We start from the raw sequence: 22,216 nt of genomic DNA, 5'->3' as shown, positions 1-22,216 counted from the left end.
TACACGAAGCGGAAGCGTTTTCTGGTGCACCCACTGCGTTGTCGTAGCTCCGGTGACCAATTGGAAAAAGTTCGTTTCCAGGACTGAAATTGTCTGAACCATAATCAGAAGCAGATGTCTCGTCAGGTGATGCCTTAATTCCTTGTTTGAATGAAGCACTCCGTTGCGTTACTGGTGTCCCCTGATGAGCTTCTTTGAAGGGTGTCAACAAATCAATCTTCCTGTTGAGAGAGTCAGTGTTCTGTACTGCCGAGTCATTGTTGCTGGAGAGACAATCCTGTGTTTTCAGTGATATTGTTGCATTGTTATTGTTGAAATGGTTTTCCAACTCGGGAAACAATCTGTTCATTCTAAATTTGGTTAACAGGATGGAATCTTCGAATTCTAATGCAATTTCATATTCCTCGGTTAAATGATCCAAATCAACAAGTTCTTCAATACTGCTGTCAAACTTCTTTAGAATATTGTCCACGTAGGTGTTCTCATCGTGACCATCGCGACCACGTGCTCATCGCGACCATCACCATCATCAGTGGCGGCAAGGACATCATTGTACATGTTCTCATCGCTTTGCTCATCCGCTTCGCCACCCTGTCTTTACCCTGGCCTCGACCGGGACGGTCGTCCTCCACCGGGGGGGTGATGTCACGGAACACCTACGTGGACAACGCCCCATAGCGCCATAACCCGTCACCGAAGACGACGAAGAGGATGCGGCTCGCCCGAGCGATCATGGCCGCTTGTAAATAGATTACATCGCTCTGCGGCAACATCATGTAAATACATCACTTCATCGTCGCCCATGGTTCGCCTCATCATTGTCCTGCCGCCACGTAACATTTTCATGTGTTTCGAGTAGGCGTTTCTTTAAGAAAATAAGCTTAGAGATTGATGGTGACTCGGCGCTCATCTCAGTTTTGATGTCGTCAATCAGTGTGGCTACCTTCTGTCGGACGAGGCTCCGTCTTTGGCAAAGGGCTTCCAGGTCCATTCTCGACGTCGTTTATGCCTACGTGGTCGTCAGGAAGGATCACGGTCGGTGGAAGGTCGAAGCCGTTGTCGTTGACTTTCAGTGTCCGCGAGGCGTCCGCGAAGAATCGGTAAAAGTTGTTGAGGGCGTGGTATCCGGTACACGTTTGGTGCGTCCTCAATTCCTTGGGTTTTCTTCGCAGACGCTTGCGGTCGATGGTCAGGAGCCGTAGATCCCTCGCAGCCGTGTCACTCACGTCATCGTTGATGGCGGTCCGTACACTCCGTTCTTCAACTGTGGAGATCTTCTCATCCTGGTCACGGCACCATTTTGTTGAAGAACCGAGGCGGGGACCGCGGGACGTGGGTGATTCGTTTTAATGGCGGATGGGACTTTTTCAATGGCAGTTGCCAATCTACCTCTTCTTCCTCTAATATTTTTAACACCCACCAAAGTTTCATCGCTCTCTGTATTTAGTGTTCATGCGCTCAACTGCATTTTGGGAATCTCAGTGCACTAAAATCTGGAAATAAAACAAATTGCAAAGGACATCTAAGCTTGTGCTGATTAATGGAGCTAGAACGTTGCTAGATTGCTCTCGGGTAAGGAGCTAACGACTTCAGTATTTCAAAATGTTTATTCACAGCTCGCCAGCTCTCGTCGTACGTGTCTGTGGCGTCGGCTTGAAGCTCATCTCTCAACGTGTTGACGTAGGCTTCTGGGGAAGGGGAAGGGGGGAGGAGAGGGAGGCCGGATATGAACAAAAGTGGCGGACTCGTTTCTCCCTTTGTCTCCTCATCGTTTCTATGGGCTCCGCGAAAGCAGCGTTCCCTCTGGCCGAGGCGTGTGGTGGCGAATAAGTCCCTTTCCTGCCACTAGGCTTAGCTGGGTTTTACACCCGTCTCTGCAGCGCTTTTTAGTCAGGTGGGTGGTGTGGTGGAGTCACTTATGGGCACTGCTCGCAGGTAAGATAGGAGAAACTGGCGAGCCGACCAGAACCACAGAATTGGACGTAGTAACCCTTCCGCGTTAAGACGGAAGCTAAAACTCAACACCAGCATAGCGGCCGTGCTTCGCAAGCATAATCTTCCCACATACAAACTAATTGCACACACGTAGTGATCGGAGTATCACACTATTTTTTTTTCTGGTGCATGCCTAGTTTATAGCGTTTTACTTTTTTACTTTTGTCAACTGTGCAACAAATGAGAAGCCGGCAGTTGCTGCAACTTGCCCACGGGGCGCAAATGGTAATGGTAAGGACGCAGAAAACGTCGCACAAGGGATAATATTGAAACCGCAAGTGATGGTCCATTGTGTATCTTTCGAATGCGGAGCCCTATCTTCCTAGCCAGGGCGTCACGTTACGGCGCCTTTGTAACATTTCCTGTTGTGTCGCGCGTTTTCTACTGGGAGCAGTCGGGAAGCTTAGGTGGGCCGCTCATCGGTGCTGCGGCGCAATCCAGTGGCCATGCCCCTTGGCCACTGCAAAACTCGCATCTCTTCGTCAACCTCCGCTGTTCCGCCGTCGCTGGCGAACGGGGAACGCCAGGAAAGGCAACAGCAGATGCGCCGCGACTGGCGTCTTCCTGGAAATGGCGCTGTCTCTCCTCCCGAGTGCACACATCCCCGCGCGCTCACTTACGACTATTTTACGTGCTGAACACTTTGGTGGCTGGGTTGTCGTCGTAGCTCGTCCGGTATCTAGCACCCCTTGTGACGGTGCGACGCGCCCGAACAGCGGCTTCCCGCTTCCCACTGGTCGGTGTCGGACGCCAGTTCGACGCGTAACGAGGCAGATGTCAATCTCATTGCGCCACACTCGTTGCTCGCATGCAGGGTGTCGGGGGAGACCTTTGCGCTGCATCGTTGCCACGGAGGCCGCCGTTGGTAGGCCGCAAACGAGCACACGATAACAAAAACGGGAAAAAAGTCATGCGTTGAGGCATTAATTACCTTAAAATAACGAGAACTCATTGTGGTGTCTCGTTACAGAGGCCTTTTCAGGGGCTTCTGTCGGTACCAACACCACGTTAACGCTGAAACTACTCACGCGAGGGCACCACTGCATCTCTGACAAATTACTACTCCGCAATGGGAGAGCTTTCGCATTCAGGGGAACGGCTTTAATTTTTATATTTTTCATCGCCCGCTCTTTAAAGAATAACGCGAATTGACGCTGCAAATTTTCTGACGTTTCTCTTGCTCACGCAATAATAGCAGACATCCCCGTTTCGGGGACTTGTTTTTGTTGTGCCGTATATAGGCGCCCACCGGAAATATCCATGAGCGGCCCTCTCGACCGCATAATCTGAAGGTTGGCTGCATTCACTGACCAATGGTTCATAACGTTCACAATGTTAGTCTAGCCTATATTAGCCTATATTATGTAGCCTATATTATGCGGTATTTTCATTTGCCTTAAATGAAACCTTAAACGCCAAACTTTCCACGCGGTAATGAAAACGTGCCTTACCCACCAACTTGACATATTACCTCCCGCAGTGAATCGTATGAACTGTGCAAGTGCACACGAGGAGACTTAAGGTTACCGAGCGCGCCCTGAGATGCAAACAATCATATTAGTGCAATGCATGCATTGCACTAATAAATGGAACAAGTTTGCAAAGAAAAACAATGCCGCCGTCAGCAACGCACAACAGCGAGCTGTTTCGCCCATGACGAACACTGTGCGCGAGCGAGCATTCTTTACCATTCATCCAGCGCTTACATGCGCTGGGCGGCAAGGCTGACAGCGCGCAAGCCGCGTGGCGTCCAATTCTTTAATGGATCGTAACTTGTATCGCCTCGCGGCGCCATCCCCAGCCCGTCTACATGTCGGCCGCCGCGACGGCGCATCGAGGTCGGGGCGTTTCCCTGACGCGGGTGCGCCGAAATGAGCGGCCGCCGACGGCACGCAATCTGTTGTTCCACGCATGCGGTGGTCACGGCTGCGCACGGCGTGCCCGCCGATCGCCGCCGCTGCAGCCCGGCACACAGCCGGCAAGTTTGCAGCAGCAGCAGAGGACTGCTGCCACAAGGAAGGGGGCATGGGGGGGTCTGTTCACCTTTAGAGTAACAAATTAGTTAATAGTGGCGTGTATATATATTGTTACGAGGAAGGCCCACACCAAGGCGAGACACTCGCGCTCTGTGATCGAATAATTTTGCTCGGATGTGGACAGGAGACGACTCGCATATGCAATAACGCGCTCGCGACCATGTTATTTTTGTGCTAGAATGGCACCTACGCCGTTGCCACTGGCGTCTGTCCGGACCTCCGTTCGTGCGGATGGGTCGAAATGCCCCAATATAGGGGATGCTGTAAGCAGAGAAACCAAGGTTGAGAATGCTTCTGCTTGATCGGGGCCCCAAGAAAAAGTCGCGGTTTTCTCGGTGAGGGGACGGGCGATAGTGGCGAAGTCCGCTATAAAGCGGCGAAAGTGTGAGCACAGGCCCACAAAGCTGCGCACATCTTTGGTTGACTGCGGCTTAGGAAAGTGCTGTACGGCGCGAATTTTCTCAGGATCAGGTCTGACTCCATTGGCGTCAACAAGGTGGCCAAGAATGGTTATTTCGCGGTGCGCAAAGCGACATTTCTTCGAGTTTAACTGAAGACCCGCTCGTCGGAACACGTCAAGTACGTCGGCAAGTCGGTGAATGTGAGTGTCAAAATGGGGGGAAAATACGACGACATCATCTAGGTAACAGAGGCATGTGGACCACTTTAAGCCATGTAATAGAGAGTCCATCATGCGTTCGAACGTGGCGGGCGCATTGTAGAGGCGGAACGGCATGACTTTGAATTGATAGAGGCCATCTGGTGTTACAAAGGCTGTCTTCTCTCGGTCAAGGTCGTCAATCGCAATCTGCCAGTATCCGGATCGGAGGTCGATGCAGGAGAAGTATTTGGCACTATGGAGGCAATCAAGGGCATCATCTATACGAGGCAGAGGGTACACGTCTTTCTTGGTAATCTTGTTTAAGTGGCGGTAATCGACACAAAAACGCCAGCTGCCATCTTTCTTCTTTACTAAGACGACGGGAGAAGCCCAAGGACTCGAAGAAGGCTCTACTATATCTCTGCGGAGCATGGTGTCCACTTCCTCCTGGATGATTTTACGTTCAGTGTGGGACACGCGGTAAGGCCTTCGGTGAATGGGGCTGGCATCGCCGGTGTTGATGCGATGTTTCACAGCGGTTGCCTTACCGAGTGGACGGTTGTCAAGGTCAAAAATGTCTCGGTAAGAGTATAGGAGATTGAGGAGCTCACCGGCATGTGCGGGTGGTAAGTCGGTGGAAATCATCGCAGCGTAATAGTGGTCGGGTTTTGGAGTTCGTGATTCGTCGTTGGAATGATCAAGGTTATCATCGACGGTCAGGGCGGCAACGTGGTAGTCTTCGAGAAGGGAAATCGTTGCGAGAGACATGCCCTCCGGTAGGAGCTGCGCAGAGGGGCCGAAGTTGATGAACGGTAGCTCAACGTGGTTGTCAGTTATAGTGACCAGGGTGTGAGGCAGCGCCACATTCCGCGTGAGGAGCACCTCAACAATGGGCGAAACCTCGTATACGCCACCTGCAACAGGAGGGCTCGGCGTCAATGGGACATAAGCGGCAGTATACGGTAGTAACCAGATGTGGTCTGCGGATACGAGCAGTGACTTCTGCTGAATTTCGTCAATCGCGGCGTCGGAACACGGTAGCTCAAGATGGAGTAGGCCTTCGGAACAGTCAATTAGGGCAGAGTGGGCGGAAAGGAAATCAAGACCGGTCATATGGGCATTGGTCCAACACTGTGAAAAGAACAACAGTTCGTTGGTCAGCGATGTTGACACGGGCAGCACATACTCCGGCAACCAAAGGCGTACCTCCGTCAGCGACACGCACAGCACAAGAAGGGGCGGGGTCAGTACTTTACGAAGACGACGACGAAGGGCAGCACTCATAATAGAAATTTGCGCACCAGTGTCAATGAGGGCCTTGACGGGCACACCGTCTACCTGTACTTCCAGTAAGCTATGTTGAGCCGGTATCGTAAGAAGAGGATTTCGGTCAGGGGTCGAAAATGCAGCGTCACCTCAGGGAGCTGCATTTCTCAGTTTTCCGAGGAGGTGCGTCCGCCCGGAACCGGTGACTGGACACGGCGAGGCTGCGGCGAGCGGGACTGGTGGCGCTGCGGAGATGGAGAACGGCTGATTCGGGAAGCGTGGACGGAAGTTTTGGCATACGGCGACGAACCGGGATTCATGAAGCGGCGAGGTCTGGCGTCGACGGGAGAAGAATCAACAGGGGGCTGTGGGCGCGACGAAAACCAGCGGGACCGGCAGTAACGGGCCATATGACCGACCCGACGGCAGTTAAAGCAACTGGGCCTATCGTCTGCTGTGCGCCATTCAGCGAGGTTTCTTGTCCGAGAGCGAGGAAAGCCGAAATCAGCCCGCGGTTCGGCGAAGGCGGAGTTAGGGCGGACATTGCGGCAATTCGCGGCGCAGGTGGTAGGAATGCCCATGGTCGCAATTTCTTGGCGCACGACGGCCTGAATAAGGGGCAGCATATGCATGCCGCTATCAGGTGCTTGGTAGGAAAGTGCCGGGGCCATTGCCTCCAGCCCCCGACGTACGACCTGAGTGATACTTGAAGTTCGGGTAGGACTAACCTCAGCTGCCGAAGCAGGGCGTGGGGAAAGGTCCTCACACGACGAAGTCGCGGCAGTGTTAGGGAGGCGGGCGTACTGCGGCGCGATGCGGCGACTTTTTGCCTGCTCGAAGCGACGGCACTCGTCGACACTCGTGCGTCGACACTCGTGCAGTCCTTGCAGACAAGCAGGTGGAAAGCGTCGTCGGCGATGCCCTTCAACACATTCGCTACTTTGTCGTCTTCAGACATCTGGTTGTCGACCATTTGACACAGTGCGAGAACGTCCTGAATGTACGCTACATACGATTCAGTAGACGTTTGCGCACGGGAGGCCAACTTGTTTTTGGCAGCAAGGCGGTTAGCTTCGGGCTGGCCGAAAATGGCGCGGAGCTTCTGCTTGAAGTCGTCCCAGCTTGTTACCGTGGCCTCATTGGTGTCGAACCAAGTCTCTGCTGCGCCGCTCAAAGAATAGGAGACGTTCGCCAGCATCAAAGTGTCGTCCCAGCGGTTGTGAGAACTAACTCGCTCATACCGGCGGAGCCAGTCTTCAACGTCGAGGCCATCTGTTCCATTGAACGTACCGGGTTCGCTTGGATGGGACAGGATGACGACCGGTGCCGTTCCAACCGGCGGTTGGGGCGATGACATGGTCTGTAGACCGATGTGGCGACCGCTACGCTGCTCCGTGTCGGGTGAATTTGACTGATAGGGATCAGACCGCAACCTCCACCATAAGATGTTACGAGGAAGGCACAAGGATTACTGGTGTATTAACAGGTATTTACACAAAATCAGTCCTAGTGGAAATAGTCACCAGCCCGGCAAGATGGTCGCAATACAAGCGAGAGACAAATCCTCGTCTTCCTCTTCGTTCCCTGCCAGCGCTAGGCGCATAGCCGGCATGGCGCGGGCGCATAGCCTCATGGTCTCTCAGGCGGCAGCCACGAGGTTTCACCACATCATCCTCGAAACAATATATATATATACAAGAGAAGAAAAACTTCGAACAAGGTAAAAGCACGATTGTGGCCTACGTTTCAGCAAAGAGAACTTGCTTTCCTCAGGGAAGCAAGTTCTTCCCTGAGGAAAGCAAGGGAAGCAAAAGCACAATCGTGCTTTTACCTTGTTCGAAGTTTTTCTTCTCTTGTGTTCTCTACCATCTTCAAAGTTCTACTACTCCCTACATATATATATATATATATATATATATATATATATATATATATATATATACAGTGAAAGAGAAGGCTAAAGGGTAACGAACGAAAATGTAGTAACGTTTCGGCTTCGGAGAATCCTTCGTCAGAATAAAAACAAATTGCAAGTGAACTGGCTTATAAAGCAGCAGGAGCCAATCACAGTAAACATGGTGACACGTGTTGTGTTAGGCAGGACGACAGCAGTTGATAAACAAATGATTTCATATCAAGGCTAACAGGATTTAAAAAAAACCAGGTCACTAACACTGGAAAGATACAGTGACAGCTGTGCAAAAAAGGTAGATAGAGTAACGGGAAATGGGTGTAGGAAAAGGGCAGTGGATGAAAAACAAAAGTTCTACTTAACAGCGGAGTCAACAATAATATATACCATGCAGAGCGGGCAAAAAAGAGAAAAAGATAAAACAGTAACATCTGAACAGTCAACCTGTCGTAAGGAGTGCAGTATAGATAGCATCACTTGTCAGGCTAATGCCGAAGCTAAGACGGAAAAAATGATAGAAATGCTTAGTTGGTGGCACGCGCGCAACCATATACACGAGGGCCAATGCAAACACAAGTATATCTACGTAAACGGCAGTAAAAAGGTTACACAGACGCGATCAGTGCGACAAGAAAGCCAGCGCGCCAACGCTTTCATTTAAACCCGATTTCATAGATTTGAATTTGTGAATAAGATACGATTCCCTGACTTCCCTATCATGATGTGAGCGGAAACCGGATTCAAGAATTGTTGCTTTTATTTTGTTGAATGAATGACCAACTACGTTGACATGTTGGGACAACGGCAGGTTCGGGAGGGTCTTAATATGCGACTTGTGATTATTAAAACGAAGTCTAAAAGACGTGCGGGTCTGGCCAATATACTGAAGCCGGCATTTGGTACACTCGAGCAGATAAACCACGTTTTCGGTTTCGCAAGTAAAATTACCTTTTATGTTCAGTGTGAAATTGGAAGCTGTACTGCTGGCTGTGGCAGTTGTCGTCATTTGGGGACAAATTTGACATCGCGGTTTTTGGCAGGGTTGGCAGCCAATGCAAGGTGGGCGAGTGGTCTTAGACGAAGTGAGTGAATCGCGTAGGTTCGGTGCTCGACGATAGACTACGCGAGGCGGATCTTGAAAAATGCGTTGGAGCCTCTGGCTTTGCATAAGTATGTTATGGTGCTTCTTAAGAATTGATGTTACTTTATGGGCTGATGATGAATAACCGAGTACCAGATTAGTGGTTTGCTGAGTGCGAGGCTGTGTCGTCGGGAGTAAAAGTGCGTTGCGATCAAGCATGCTTGCTCGTGTCACTGCATCGTCAATAATCTGGGTTGGGTATTTTTGTCTAGTCAGGGCGGCACGGAGTACTGCGCAGTTTTGATTGAAGTCGGATTCTTGCGAGCATATCCTTTTAAAACGAACCGCTTGGCTGTAAGGTATACTAGTCTTATTATGTTTTACATGACTGCTCTCGAAGTGGAGGTACTGATGGCGGTCTGTGGGCTTTCTATAAAGATTTGTACTTAGTTTCGCATCCTTAACTGTCACTGTGACGTCAAGAAAGTTGATTACTTCAGCCGAATACTGGTGCGAAAAGGAGATACGGGGGAGGCAGTTGTTAAAACCAGAGATGAAGGAGAGAAGTTCATTTTCGCCGTGTTGCCAAATTATAAAAACGTCGTCTATGAAGCGTTTATAATAGAAGGGCTTGAGAGCGCATTTATCCAGGTATGGTGTTTCGAGAGAACACATGAAAATATTAGCATAGCTTGGTCCCACCCTCGTTCCCATTGAAGTACCATTTATCTGAATATAGTGTGCATTATCGAATTCAAAGTTATTTAGCTCGAGAATCAGTTTTAACAACGTTGCCAGTGTGTCACCATCAACTGGACTTGATTCGCAGAAGGCTTCATATGTTTCAACGACAGCTCGTATGCCATCATCGTGAGGTATATTAGTGTACAATGAGGCTACGTCCAAAGTCACGAGCAGCGAACCGGGTGGAATGTCGAGTTCCACGATATCATTTAAAAAATGGTTTGTGTCTTTTACAAATGAAGGGAACTTAGGTGGGATATTGTTTATAAGCGAGTCTACATAAAGGGATAGTTTTTCTGTCACTGTGCCAATTCCGGATACGATCGGACGACCTGGATTATCTTTTTTATGTATTTTTGGCAGTAGATAGAATCTACCTGCTTCCGGTAGCAGGTAGACAAGTGATGCTATCTATACTGCACTCCTTACGACAGGTTGACTGTTCAGATGTTACTGTTTTATCTTTTTCTCTTTTTTGCCCGCTCTGCATGGTATATATTATTGTTGACTCCGCTGTTAAGTAGAACTTTTGTTTTTCATCCACTGCCCTTTTCCTACACCCATTTCCCGTTACTCTATCTACCTTTTTTGCACAGCTGTCACTGTATCTTGCCAGTGTTAGTGACCTGGTTTTTTTTAAATCATGTTAGCCTTGATATGAAATCATTTGTTTATCAACTGCTGTCGTCCTGCCTAACACAACACGTGTCACCATGTTTACTGTGATTGGCTCCTGCTGCTTTATAAGCCAGTTCACTTGCAATTTGTTTTTATTCTGACGAAGGCTTCTCCGAAGCCGAAACGTTAATACATTTTCGTTCGTTATCCTTTAGTCTTCTCTTTCACTGTATATTTTTTACCGGCCCCATCGTACTTCATACATACGCTATATATATATATATATATATTGTAAGGAGGATTTATTCCAAGGCCGACGGACTGGGAGACCACAAAGTCAGCTCAAGGAGTCAGGAGCACGCAGTTCGCTCTGTCGTGTTGACCCAGAGCAAAAGCGAGAAACAGCTTCTTCTTCCTTCCAAGCGTTCGCGATGCGGCTGCCGTGTATTGTTGTCACTTGACTGCGATGATGATGCTCTACTGTTTCGGCAGGCACGTACCCTCTCATGGCGAGTGGACAGTGCTGCCTATACTCCGGATGCTTCTTCGTGAATTTCGTGAATTGCGCTGGCGATGAACATCCTTACAATTGCCCCCTGGGAAAAAGAGCCATCCTGTCGATCAGGGAGTCGAAATGGTGAGAGGCTCAACGTAAGGCTTGAGACGCTGGATATGTACTATATCACGGCCGCGGCGTCGCTGGTGGGGGGATGGGCAACGGGCTCGACAATGTAATTGACAGGGGAGGTGCGTTTGATGACACGGTAGGGACCATCGTATCGCGAAATGAGCTTACTGCTCAATCCAGAAGCAGTCGTTGGCACCCACAGCCAAACAAGTGATCCGGGTAAGAAGCTTGGTGCAGAGGTCTTTTCGTCATGCTGTGTCTTCTGTCGATGTTGGTCTTCCTTGGTTAGTGAACGTGCCAGTTGGCGGCATTCTTCGGCATGGTTCGGGACGTATGAGATGGGCGTGCACTCTGAGTCATCAGGGCTATAATGAAGTATTGTGTCCAGCGTACAAGAGGGCTCGCGTTCATACAAAAGGAAAAACTGAGAGAAGCCAGTCGTGGCTTGCGTGGCGGTATTATACGCATATGTAACAAAAGGAAGGATGGTGTCCCAATTAGAATGATCAGATGCCAGGTACATTGCGAGCATATCCCCCAGCGTCCGGTTGAAACGTTCGTACCACCCACAGACCATTGGTCTGTGGGTGGTACGCCGTTGTGGTGCGATGGATGGTGCGGCAGGCTGTGAGGAGGGCTTCTATAACTTAAGACAGAAACCCTTCCCTCTGTCACTGAGTAGTTCTCTAGGCGCTCCATGACGTAGAATGAAGTGCCGAAGGAGGAAAGAGGCAACTTCACGCGCAGTTGCCGCCGGCAGTGCTGCCGTCTCTGCATATCTGGTCACGTGGTCAACAGCGACAACAACCCACCTGTTTCCAGCTGCTGTGCAAGGGAGAGGCCCATAGATGTCGATGCCGACGCGGTCGATGGGTCGTTCTGGACATGGTAAAGGTTGTCGAGGTTCAATTCCTTGGCGAGGTGGAGATTTGCGGCGTTGGCAGTGCACACAGGAACGAACGAACTGACGAACGAAACGGTACATGCCGCGCCAGTAGTACCGCAGGCGCAAATGTTGGTAGGTATTGGGTACACCAGCATGGGCGCAGTGCGGCTCGTCGTGAAAATATGCGCATATTTCTGCACGTAGGTGGCGCGGAATTACTAGGAGCCACTTGCGATTTTCCGGTTGGTAGTTGCGTCGAAACAGCAGACCGTCACGAATTGCGAAGTGCGACGCTTGCCGGCGTAGATTTCGAGATGCACCTTTCGCCGATGAGCCTGAGAGGAATTTGAACATGGAGGAAATCCAGGCATCTTTCTTTTGCTCGGATGATATGGACTGTATTGTGGCGGATCAAGCAAGGAAAGCAGGACCCAGACGTCCGGTTCTCGTGGTGGTCACGGAACACTCAAGCTCGAGCACGCGAGCGCGGCCGATCTTCATCTTCTGATCGTGCCGCGCCCCCTGCCTTCGCTTGTCTCAACCACCCATTCCACCTTTATTTTCTACACACTCCCCGGCCCGCCAAGAAATCTAAGGGTTAGCTTCAAGGAAGTAGAGCCGTTGAATGGGCCGCCTGATTTCTTGACCAGTTGACAGGCGGAGTACACAGGAGCGGGCGATTCCGTCGCGTCCGGGTAGCAACTTGGCCACACGGCCGAGTCTCCAAAACGTTGGGGCGTATCTTTCATCGTGCACTACAACCACGTCTCCGACTGCGAGTTGGTGTAACGGATGTGAGGGCGCTTCGTGAGCGGACCGCAGAAGCAGCAGGTATTCATTCCGCCATCTTTGCCATAGGCGATTTGTGACGTTCTGTCGGTGCCTCCAGCGGCGTGTCAACCCGGAGCTTGTCGACGATGGCTCGAATGGCCCGAGGTTCTGGGGGAGGTGCGTGTTCGGCTTGCCGAGCCAGAAGTGAGCCGGCGTTATGGGATGAGGTCCGTCGGCATCCGTGGTCAGGTACGTCAAGGGCCGGCTGTTGATAACCGCCTCCACTTCACACAACGTGGTTGCCAGTTCCTCAGCTGTCAGAGAGTTGCGCCCAAGGGTACGTCTCAGCGTCTCTTTCGTTACCCGAATCACTCGTTCCCACCAACCGCCCCACCACGGTGCCTTCTCTACGTTGAATTTCCAAACAATGCGCTTTCCACTGCAAAAATCTTGGAGTGTGGCGTCGGTGAGGGAATGGAAGGACTTCGCACAGTGTTTAAAAGCGAGGGCGTTATCGGAGTATACCGTGGCAGGTATTCCGCGGCGAGCAATGAAGCGCCTGAAGGCGAGCAAGAAACTTGACGCTGGCATCCCCGTCGTCAATTCCAGGTGTAGAGCCCGCGTGACGCCGCACGAGAATACGGCGACGTATGCTTTAACTTTGGAAGGGTCGTTGGTACGGCAGTACAGAGGACCGCAGAAGTCGACGCCCACAATAGAGAACGGGCTTGTTTCCGTTATGCGGTCACGTGGTAATGGTGCCGTCGGTGCTGTCTCCGGTGTCAGCCTGCGCCTTCGGCACGGCAAGCACTGGTGGAGGGCTTTCTTCACTGTCTGGCGCCCTCGAATGATCCAATAGCGCTGGCGGATCTCTGCGAGCGTGGCTTCTATTCCAGCGTGCAATAGGCGCTCGTGGGTTGCCAGAATAAGCAGCCGTGTTAAATCGTTCTTTCCGGGCAGAATGATCGGATGTCGCACTTCGAAAGGAGATTGTAAGCAGTGTAGTCGTCCCCCCACGCGGATAACGCCAGCGGAGTCCAAAAAGGGCTGTAGACGAAGCAGTCGGGAAGTCCCCACACCAAGCTGGCTGTTTGATGGAGCTTCCTGGTCTTGGGGGAATGCTTCCTGCTGTACCTGGAGAATCCAGTACAGTTCAGCTTCTTGGACTTCGTTAGCAACCAGTGGCCCGGTCATCGATGGACGTTGCGGTAAAGCGTTGTTTACGAAGCGTCGAACCCAGGCCGTCACTCTAAGTAGCCGTGAGTAGCGGCTGTAATCTGAAATTTGGCATAGCGGTTCCGGTGGCGAAGACCCCACCGGGCAAGATGACGCCAAGGCTGGTGACGGGTCGACGAAGTCAGCGGCTTCCTGGGGCTGGTTCAATGGCCACAGGTTTTCTGTGTGGGTGATCCATGATGGTCCATGCCACCAAAGCTCTGAGGTTCTGAGGACTGTTGCACTTATTCCGCGTGTGATGAGGTCAGCAGGATTGTCCTTGCTGCTGCAATGCCCCCATCTGCATCCCTTGGTCAGGCGCTGGATCTCTTCGACGCGATTTCGGACGAAGGGTGGCCACCGGCTAGGTTCCCCGCATATCCAGTGTACGGCAATCTGCGCGTCCGACCAGAAGAACGCACGTGTGGCTGATAGGCGAGGAACTCGCATTAGGTAGTTGTAAAGGCGCGCTGCGATGAGGCAGGCAAGGAGCTCGAGGCGAGGCAACGTCGTCGCCTTGATAGGGGCCACACGACCTTTGCTGATCAGCAGATTTGCCTCAAACGGGTCACCATGCGCGGAGCGTCGGCGGACGTAGACAGCTGTGCCATATGCTCGCGGGCTAGCGTCCGCGAAGAAGTGGATTTCGATGGACTGCTCCGGGTAACCTTGGTTGTCTGATACGTTTCGTGGCAAACAAAGGTGTTGCAGCTCGGTTAGTTCGGAGCACCATGCGTTCCAGGCGGTGAGTTGCTCACGTTGTAGAGGACTGTCCCATGGGTGCCGCAGCTTCCATAAATCTTGAAATATAACCTTTGCCCGGACCGTGAATGGTGCCAAGAAGCCTAGCTGATCGTAGATTCTTGCAAATGTTTGTAGCAGGGTTCGCTTGGTTGTGGGCTTGGTGTTGATAAACGCGGCCACGTTTCCTGTGCTGATGAGCAGCGTGTCGTCAATGCGGTTCCAGCTCACCCCGATAACTTTCATTGTGGTGGCGTCGCCACCTTCATCCTCCAATGCGAGCTTATCTCTTATGAACAAGTCCCGCAGGGAAGAGATGTTGGAAGCCCATTTTCGGAGCTCCATTCCGGCTTCGGCCATTACAGCCTTTGCTTCCGAATATATCTGATGAGCTCGGTCGACGTCGTCCATGCCAATGATGAGGTCGTCGACATAGAAAGACTCTCGCAAGATGGCGGCGGTGTCCGGAAACTTTTGTGAGACTCGCAGATGATGGTGCAAAGTGGCGGCGAGCAAAAAGGGACTCGATCTCGCACCAAAAGGAACCCGTGTCATTCGCCACTTCACTACTGGAGGAAAGGGCTCATTCGGTGTAGGAAGGCGCTCCACCCACAAAAAACGTAGCGCGTCCCTGTCCTGTTCCCGAACAATCATCTGGAGGTAGGCCTTCTTTATATCTGCGACCATGACCACGGGATAGCACCTGAATTTAAGAATGAGCCTTAACAGGTCCGCATCCAACTTGGGCCCCTTACAGAGAATGCTGTTCAGCGAAGGTTGCCCCGAAACATGTGACGAGGCATCGAAGACCACCCTTAGCTTGGTTGTGACGGCGTCCCGACGAACCACACCGTGATGCGGCATGTAGTACCTGGTTGTCGAGCGTTGGTCGCCGTCATGCTCGGGAACTCGTTCGGCATGGCCGTCGTTGAAATACGTCCGTATTGCATTGTCGTACTGGGAGAGCAGCTCAGGCTGACCACGAAAGCGCCACATCTGCACACGCAACCGCTGTTCTGCGAGCCTATAGTTGTCAGCGCTGGCGTCCAGCCCTGGCTCCTGGATCATGAGTGGAACCTCGTACCGTACGCCATTCTTCCTCACGTCACTCTCGAATTGCTCTACGGCCGCGCGGTCCAGCACTGACGCATCAGGTCTTTCTTTGATCCCGATAGCATCCAGTCGCCACAGCCCAGGCGGCACAGAAAGTGTGCCCCAAGACCGGCCCGTCAATGGCCGCTTTCTGGCATGTCCGGCCAGCATCCAGGTTCTGGCAGCCACTGATCATGCGTTGAACGGCCAACATTCGGCAACCAGCGCTTCGGCATTTTTCCGTCCGCCCGTGTCCGGACGCACAACGGCAGCTAACCGGCTGCCAGATATTCAGTTCTCTTACGGCTGCCGATGTTGAGAAAGAGAACGGCCTAAGTACGGCCTTAGGGCATCCGTTTTTTCTTCGGGAAGCGGTAATCGGCCGAAGCACGGCAAGCGACCGGCCACAGAATATGCGTATTCTTGCGGCAGTTGGTGTTCGAAAGGAGACCGGCCGGAGCGCGGCGGCCGTGCATTCGTTGTTTCAACGGTGAACCGCGCGTCCTGCGGACGTACGGCCCCAGAATATACGTTTTGCATTCGGTTAGCTGTCTTCGGCCGAATTACGGCCAGCGAATGGCCACAGAATATTTGGCAACCGGTGTTCAAGAGGAGACCGGCCTACGTAAGGTATCTGGTTATACGTCCTTTTTTCGGCAAACGGCATCCAGCCGAACAACGGCTCGCGCCTGGGCGCCGAGAATTCATGCACAGACGTGTTTGGAAGGAGACCGACCTGTTTTTTTCTGGGGGGACAAAGAGCCGTTAGGGAGCCGAACGACGGGGACGCGTTTTTCATCCGCTCCGTGTTTCTACGTTTTAAATGAACGAACATCGTTTGTCAAACAGTATTGAGTGTTCTCGGTGAACGGGCAACGTACAAGGACTCACTGGACATTAGCAGGGAACCTTTTAGGCCATCGAAATGTCATTTATTGCCACAAGAAGACTGTGCCACACCGACGGGTGAGCTAAGCCTCGCCAGTCATCGCCGCTACCACGCTTCTGCCTCCGGCTTCGTCGACGCATCATCTCGAGGCTATTCGCCCGCTCAAGAAATGGAGAGCATTGGAGACATCGACCCGGCAGAGATGTCCGATCCGAGATGGAGATGGTTCACCAAAATAACTGGCCTTCAAGGGCGTCGAGCAAGCGGCAACCACGCAGGAGCTAAACCGCCACCATGTCAAGGACTCCCCACCAAAGAAAGGCAAGTGCGAGCAAAAGCGCAAGTTATTCTGCTTACAATTAAACTGCGACAAGTAATGTTGCACTATGTTGTTGGTGATAAACGTAGAAGAGACTCGCTCGTGCATTGGTAGGATCAACTTCATGCCCTGCACTATGTTACTTCAGGAGATTTTACGACTGCCTATTTAGAAAAACAAATTATTTTAAATTTGCGATAACAACAGAGCCTTGTCACTGGCGAAGCCTAGCTGTTAATTTAGTTCTGATGTTTGAAGGTGAGCTTAGCTACTCTTGGGACATGACTCATTTGGGTAAACATAATCGCCAGCATCCTAGCAAACACGGATTTTGTCAGGATTTTCTTGCTCAACGCAGATTGTTGAGTTCACGCACGATTTGGCTCTTGCAATAGATAAGCTTAAAGTGCTTGACTGTATATTCTTGGACTGCAGAAAAGCAAATGATGGTGTTGCATATCACCTTCTGCGTGGTACATTTCATCCTATGAACTGAATGAATTGGTTTTTGCATTGTTATTACTATTGGCCCTATAGCTTTGTTCAAAAGTACTGTGTAGTTAACCGGACTATAGCGAATGAACGTGATTCCGTATACCTGCAGCTTTATTCGCATTTAATAACATCCTGGTGTGCTGATTCAGAAAAGTTTTTGGATGTTAAACAGTGTGTTAACGGCACCTTTACAAGAAAACCTTCATTCCAATTGGATACGTATACCGTACATTATGCTGCTGTGACAACGGCCGAGGACTATGAATACCTAGGAGTTTATTTAGGGAGTGGTTAGAGGTTAAATAGGCAGGTTCACACCATAAAAGTTACAGCTGCATATGTTTTTGGCTTTCTGAGACGAAATTTCAGTGAACCTCCATCTAACTGAAAAGAAGAACCGTATTTCACTCATGTGCGCTCAATCTTGGAGTACGCATGTGTTTTCGTGGATCCCTACACCAAAGAGCTCGTTGATACACTCGAAAACATACAGAATATGTCAGTGCAATTCGTATTAGGTAATTGGCACGCTCAACTTAGCATGAGAAAGTTTGGCACGCTCAACTTAGCATGAGAGAAAGTAAAAGTAAACTGAAATGGCAGGACGTGAAAGATCACAGACGAAACCACAGGTTTAACTTTTTTCGTAATATCTATTATTCGAAAACTGTTGTAGAAGGGGAGAAGTATGTCCAAGCGCCATTCTACATATCTCAAAGTGGGACCGCTAGCTTAAAGCAAATTATTAACTTTTCTTTAAAGGTGACGCCTTGCGCGATTTATTTTATTTTACATCAATACTGCAGTGTAATTATCTTCCACGTATGACTGCATTAACTGTTTATATTGGCGATTTTCAGCACGCTTTGTAGAATTATTTTGTTATTTTGTCTCATATTTAATGCTTAGTGTTATGTATCTCCCTTCTGTAATGCATGCAAAGGAAAGCAGGTATCAAATAAATAAATAAATAAATAAATAAATAATAAAACAATGAATAAATAAATAAATAAAAATAAATAAATAAATAAATAAATAAATAAATAAATAAATAAATAAATAAATAAACTTCCAGAGGCGCAAGTTTGCCTCCGACGGGTTGAGATGAGAACCCTACGCATTCAACCTTGACCAACAAAATATTTATTGCCCTATTCGTTGCAGTATGCAAGGTTTCCTGTATACATGCTACCATTGCTATGTTATTGGTTTGAAACAAATTATGTAACTCTAATTTTACGCCTTTCCTTGCGTGAACACAAAGGGATACAACTGCAGCCACCTGAAGCAGGGCGTCATTCGCGACGGGTCTAGAATTTTTTGAACGTAGTATGACATTAGAAGAAAATTAAGTTCTTTTGGACTATTGAGTGGTGTGGACGTACACTCATGAAAACAACATTAAAATAGATTGAAAATGAAAATATTTGTTCGCTCCTTCTTAGGATCAGCCCTGCGCAAGATCATCAGAAAAGTTGATCGAGTAGAAAATGTCTTTGCAAGAAAAATGGGCAAAAAACTGGACATACTTTTTTGTGAAGGAGTTATATTAAATGCTCCTGAGTGTTTTGTTGAGAACCAAAACGCTTCGTAAAGGCATTTACGCCGGTTTTATATACATCAAAATTGGTCAAGCAACTGTTATAAAAATAGTTTATGTAGTCATAGCATGAAAGTGTTCCGGAATATTGCCCTAAAAGAAATTGGCTAAAAGCGGCGCAATTTATCTCTCTGAAATTCAACCCACTAAAGTATGCGCCCTCCGCTCCCCCCCCTCCTCTTTCCCCGTTTATTACAGGTAAGCCGCCCCACAGAGGATATCAGGATCTGGACAATACATCTATTCAAGCTCTACAAAGAACTGAATATTTTCTGTGTTCGGCAGTAAAAGAGGCACAGCCATTAAAGGACCGACAATTTGTGAGCACTGTTTAATAAATGAATTTTGCTGTCAACTGAGGCTGGTAATTAAGCAAAGCTGCGCTGAAAGCTTGACGGCTGGTGCTTGCGCGCGAACTCACTTTGATGTGGCTGCATTGGACCCAAAATGCTGGGTTTGTGCTGCTTCTGCACTGCGCAAATGAGTCATCTGCTTGCGCGACATGCAGTGACCGGCCTCAGTACAGCTAACGTACTGTGGCTGAACTCCAATGCCCGTAGCACGGCCGTATTTCCGGTAGCTGTAGTCCGGCTGGAGTCCGACGACCGCATCTCGGCTGTCCTCCGGCGGACGTACTTCGGCCGTACACGGGTGGCTTTGGAATGGCCGGAGCCCTACGGCTGGAATCTGGCCGTATGACTGTAAGCCGGTCGACTGGCCGACGGACACTGGCCGTTGGACAGCCATCGGAGTACGGCCGTATACGGCCAAAAGGCCCACATTTGGACATGGGCCGAACATGGCTGCCGGAAAACGGCCGGACAGAAAATCACCGGCCAAAGTACACCGGCCTGTTTTAGGCCGAACAGTCCTGTGCTGCCTGGGAGTGACGATAACTCGTTATCTGCCGCTTCGTCATCCAGCGAGGGCTCCATGAGGGCCAGGAATAAAGCACTAGATGATCCCGAAGTCCAGCCAGTTTCGTCGGAGTGTGCACCCTGGAGAGTCCAGCCGAACATTGTTTCGACGGCGGTCAGGTGCGGAGTCAGCCGTGAAATGTTCCCCGAGGTAACTTTCCAGTAGAAATCTGACCCAATTAGGATGCTGATGTGGTCATCCATGTAAGCCGACGCGGGCGAAGTGTCAGCGGCGAAAAGACCATGGTCGTACATCAGTCTAAGCGTGTCATCGGTGATTGGGGGACTCGTAACGACGCAGATACTTGGGACCTCGAGGGCGTCGATGACCACCTGCTTGCCGTTGTTCTGGCTGGCCACCGTGACTGACACGCGAGGATACTTCTCCGCTGCTGCGTGGTGGCTCTTGCCGAATGTGACCAGCTTGAGGTCCTCAACGCCTTCAACGGAGTAGCCCAGAGCGCGCGAAACGTCACGCCGAACGAACGTCCGCTGGCTGCCCGTGTCTAGCAGAACCCTCACCAGAAGCTGACCGTTGGGACCCGTCGCCCATGCGCGGCAAGTCTGCAGGTAGACTGGAGTGGGCCGTGTGCTTCTAGTTGACGCTGTAACCACCGACGATGCCGCATGTGACGGTTTGGGCACTGTGGGCGGGCCCCCTTGACCAGCCGAGTGGGACGACCTGGTAGCGTGCGCGGAACCTGGCTGAGCCACGTCGCAGAGTGACGTTAGATGCCGGCGTGAACAGCGGCTGCAGGACAACGTTCTAGCAGTCTGGCAAGCACGTGCAATGTGATTCTGCTTGCCGCACCGGAAGCAATGTCTTCCTGCTTGCAGTCGCCGTCGCTTCTCCTCTGGTGGCACATTCGTGGTGCATTGCGGGATCCCATGGCCTCGCCCGTCACAAAGGGGGCAACAGTCACCACGAGGAGGCGGCGATGACTCCGCATGTAGCGCTGCGGCTGACGGTGGAGAAAACTCCTCATGCGGTGTCGGCCGGGGTGCTGGAGGGCGTCGAACCTGAGGACCGGTGCTGTCCATGTACCCTTCTTCCCGAATTTCCACCTGAATACGGAGAAAATCCAAGATCTCCTGAACTTGCTTCGCATCCCCGTTCACCTCATTCGCGGCTGATTCCTTCATCCGTTGCCGGTAAAGAAGAGCGATGTCATGCGGCAACGCCTTCAGCAGGACCCGGTGGATTATGACGGCGTACCGGTCGGGCGCGATACCTAGTGCCTCCAAAGCGTTTAGGCGAAAGCTGATGTCGTCATGCAAGCGCCGCAGCCCCGCGACGTCCGCAGAGGTCTTCACTGGAGTTATGGAGAGGAGGGCATCGACATGATCCGCCATCAATAGGTCTCTGCGACCAAAACGGTCTGTAAGGATCTTGATCGCAGCGTCGTATCCATCCTCTGCAAGCCTGATGCCCTCAATCGCGGTCTTAGCGGGGCCGGTCATGTACGAGCGGAGGTACTTGAATTTATCGATTTTCGTCAAGTGTTGGTTTGCATGGATGGTAGCGTCGAATTGTTCCCAGAACCCCTGCCAATCGCGACGGTCCCCAGAGAATGGTGCAATCTGCAGCTTGGGGAGGGCGACGCGGGGAACTGGCACGGCGGGAGCAGCCGTGGATTCGCTCACCCTTCGATCTAGCGTATGTCCACCAGCAGCGGAGGTCGAGGGACCGGAGACGGCAGAAGATGAAGATCGGGCGGTGTGCACGCGGGCCCGAATTTCGCAAATGCTGAGCTCGTAGTCCCATGCTGTGGCGTAGTCCGCCTGAAAGGCCTCGTCCGAGAGTTGAGCCTGGATCTTGGCGTCCAGGGCGCGCAGCTCTGTCTGCTTCTCAGTAAGTAGGGTGACGTAGCCCTGAATTCGGGTCTCGGGGGCAGCGGGATCCTCGAGGAGAGCGTCAAGCGCGGCGATCGCCTTCGTGATGGCGGCGCGCAGGGACCCCCGAACTCGGCGTTCGTGCTCCATGAAGGAAGGAACCGGGAGCCTGGGCGGGTTTTCGGCACCAGCGTGTGGAGGATCCAAGAGGGAAGGCAGACCCAGACACCCGTTCTCGTAAGGCGATGGAACCAACTGTGAGCGAGGCAGTGGGCGTAGCTTCGTCTTCTTCCCCCCGCTATCGCCCTCTGCCTGCGCCCATCTCATTTATTTACAACACACACACACAGCGTGTGGAGGATCCAAGAGGGAAGGCAGACCCAGACACCCGTTCTCGTAAGGCGATGGAACCAACTGTGAGCGAGGCAGTGGGCGTAGCTTCGTCTTCTTCCCCCAGCTATCGCCCTCTGCCTGCGCCCATCTCATTTATTTACAACACACTCCCCCCCCGGCCAGAAAGCCAAGGACTGGCCTTCAAGCTGACCCTTCGTATGAGGCGCCTGAACATTGTCCAAGT

General features: G+C 51.3%; 1 protein-coding gene across 1 annotated transcript in view; it reads right to left on the bottom strand.

The window, feature by feature from the left end:
• The window catches only part of LOC144160812 (uncharacterized), a 28,648-nt gene extending 6,859 nt beyond the window's left edge, over positions 1-21,789 (bottom strand). The window contains exons 1-5 of the mRNA XM_077691966.1: positions 19,798-21,789; positions 14,512-15,469; positions 12,733-12,852; positions 5,403-5,546; positions 1,622-1,688 (exon numbers count right to left, since the gene is read on the bottom strand). Coding sequence (XP_077548092.1) covers positions 1,622-1,688; positions 5,403-5,546; positions 12,733-12,852; positions 14,512-15,469; positions 19,798-21,789 — 3,281 coding nt within the window. The remainder of the gene's footprint in view (positions 1-1,621; positions 1,689-5,402; positions 5,547-12,732; positions 12,853-14,511; positions 15,470-19,797) is intronic.
• Positions 21,790-22,216: the final 427 nt, after the last annotated feature.

The sequence above is a fragment of the Haemaphysalis longicornis genome, unplaced genomic scaffold (assembly GCF_048455015.1).
Source record: "Haemaphysalis longicornis isolate Haplotype H1 unplaced genomic scaffold, Haemaphysalis longicornis Haplotype H1 scaffold_11, whole genome shotgun sequence".
In the NCBI taxonomy this organism is placed as follows: domain Eukaryota; kingdom Metazoa; phylum Arthropoda; class Arachnida; order Ixodida; family Ixodidae; genus Haemaphysalis; species Haemaphysalis longicornis.
Note: the sequence above shows the minus strand (reverse complement) of the source record. Positions and strands in the feature narration are given on the sequence as shown.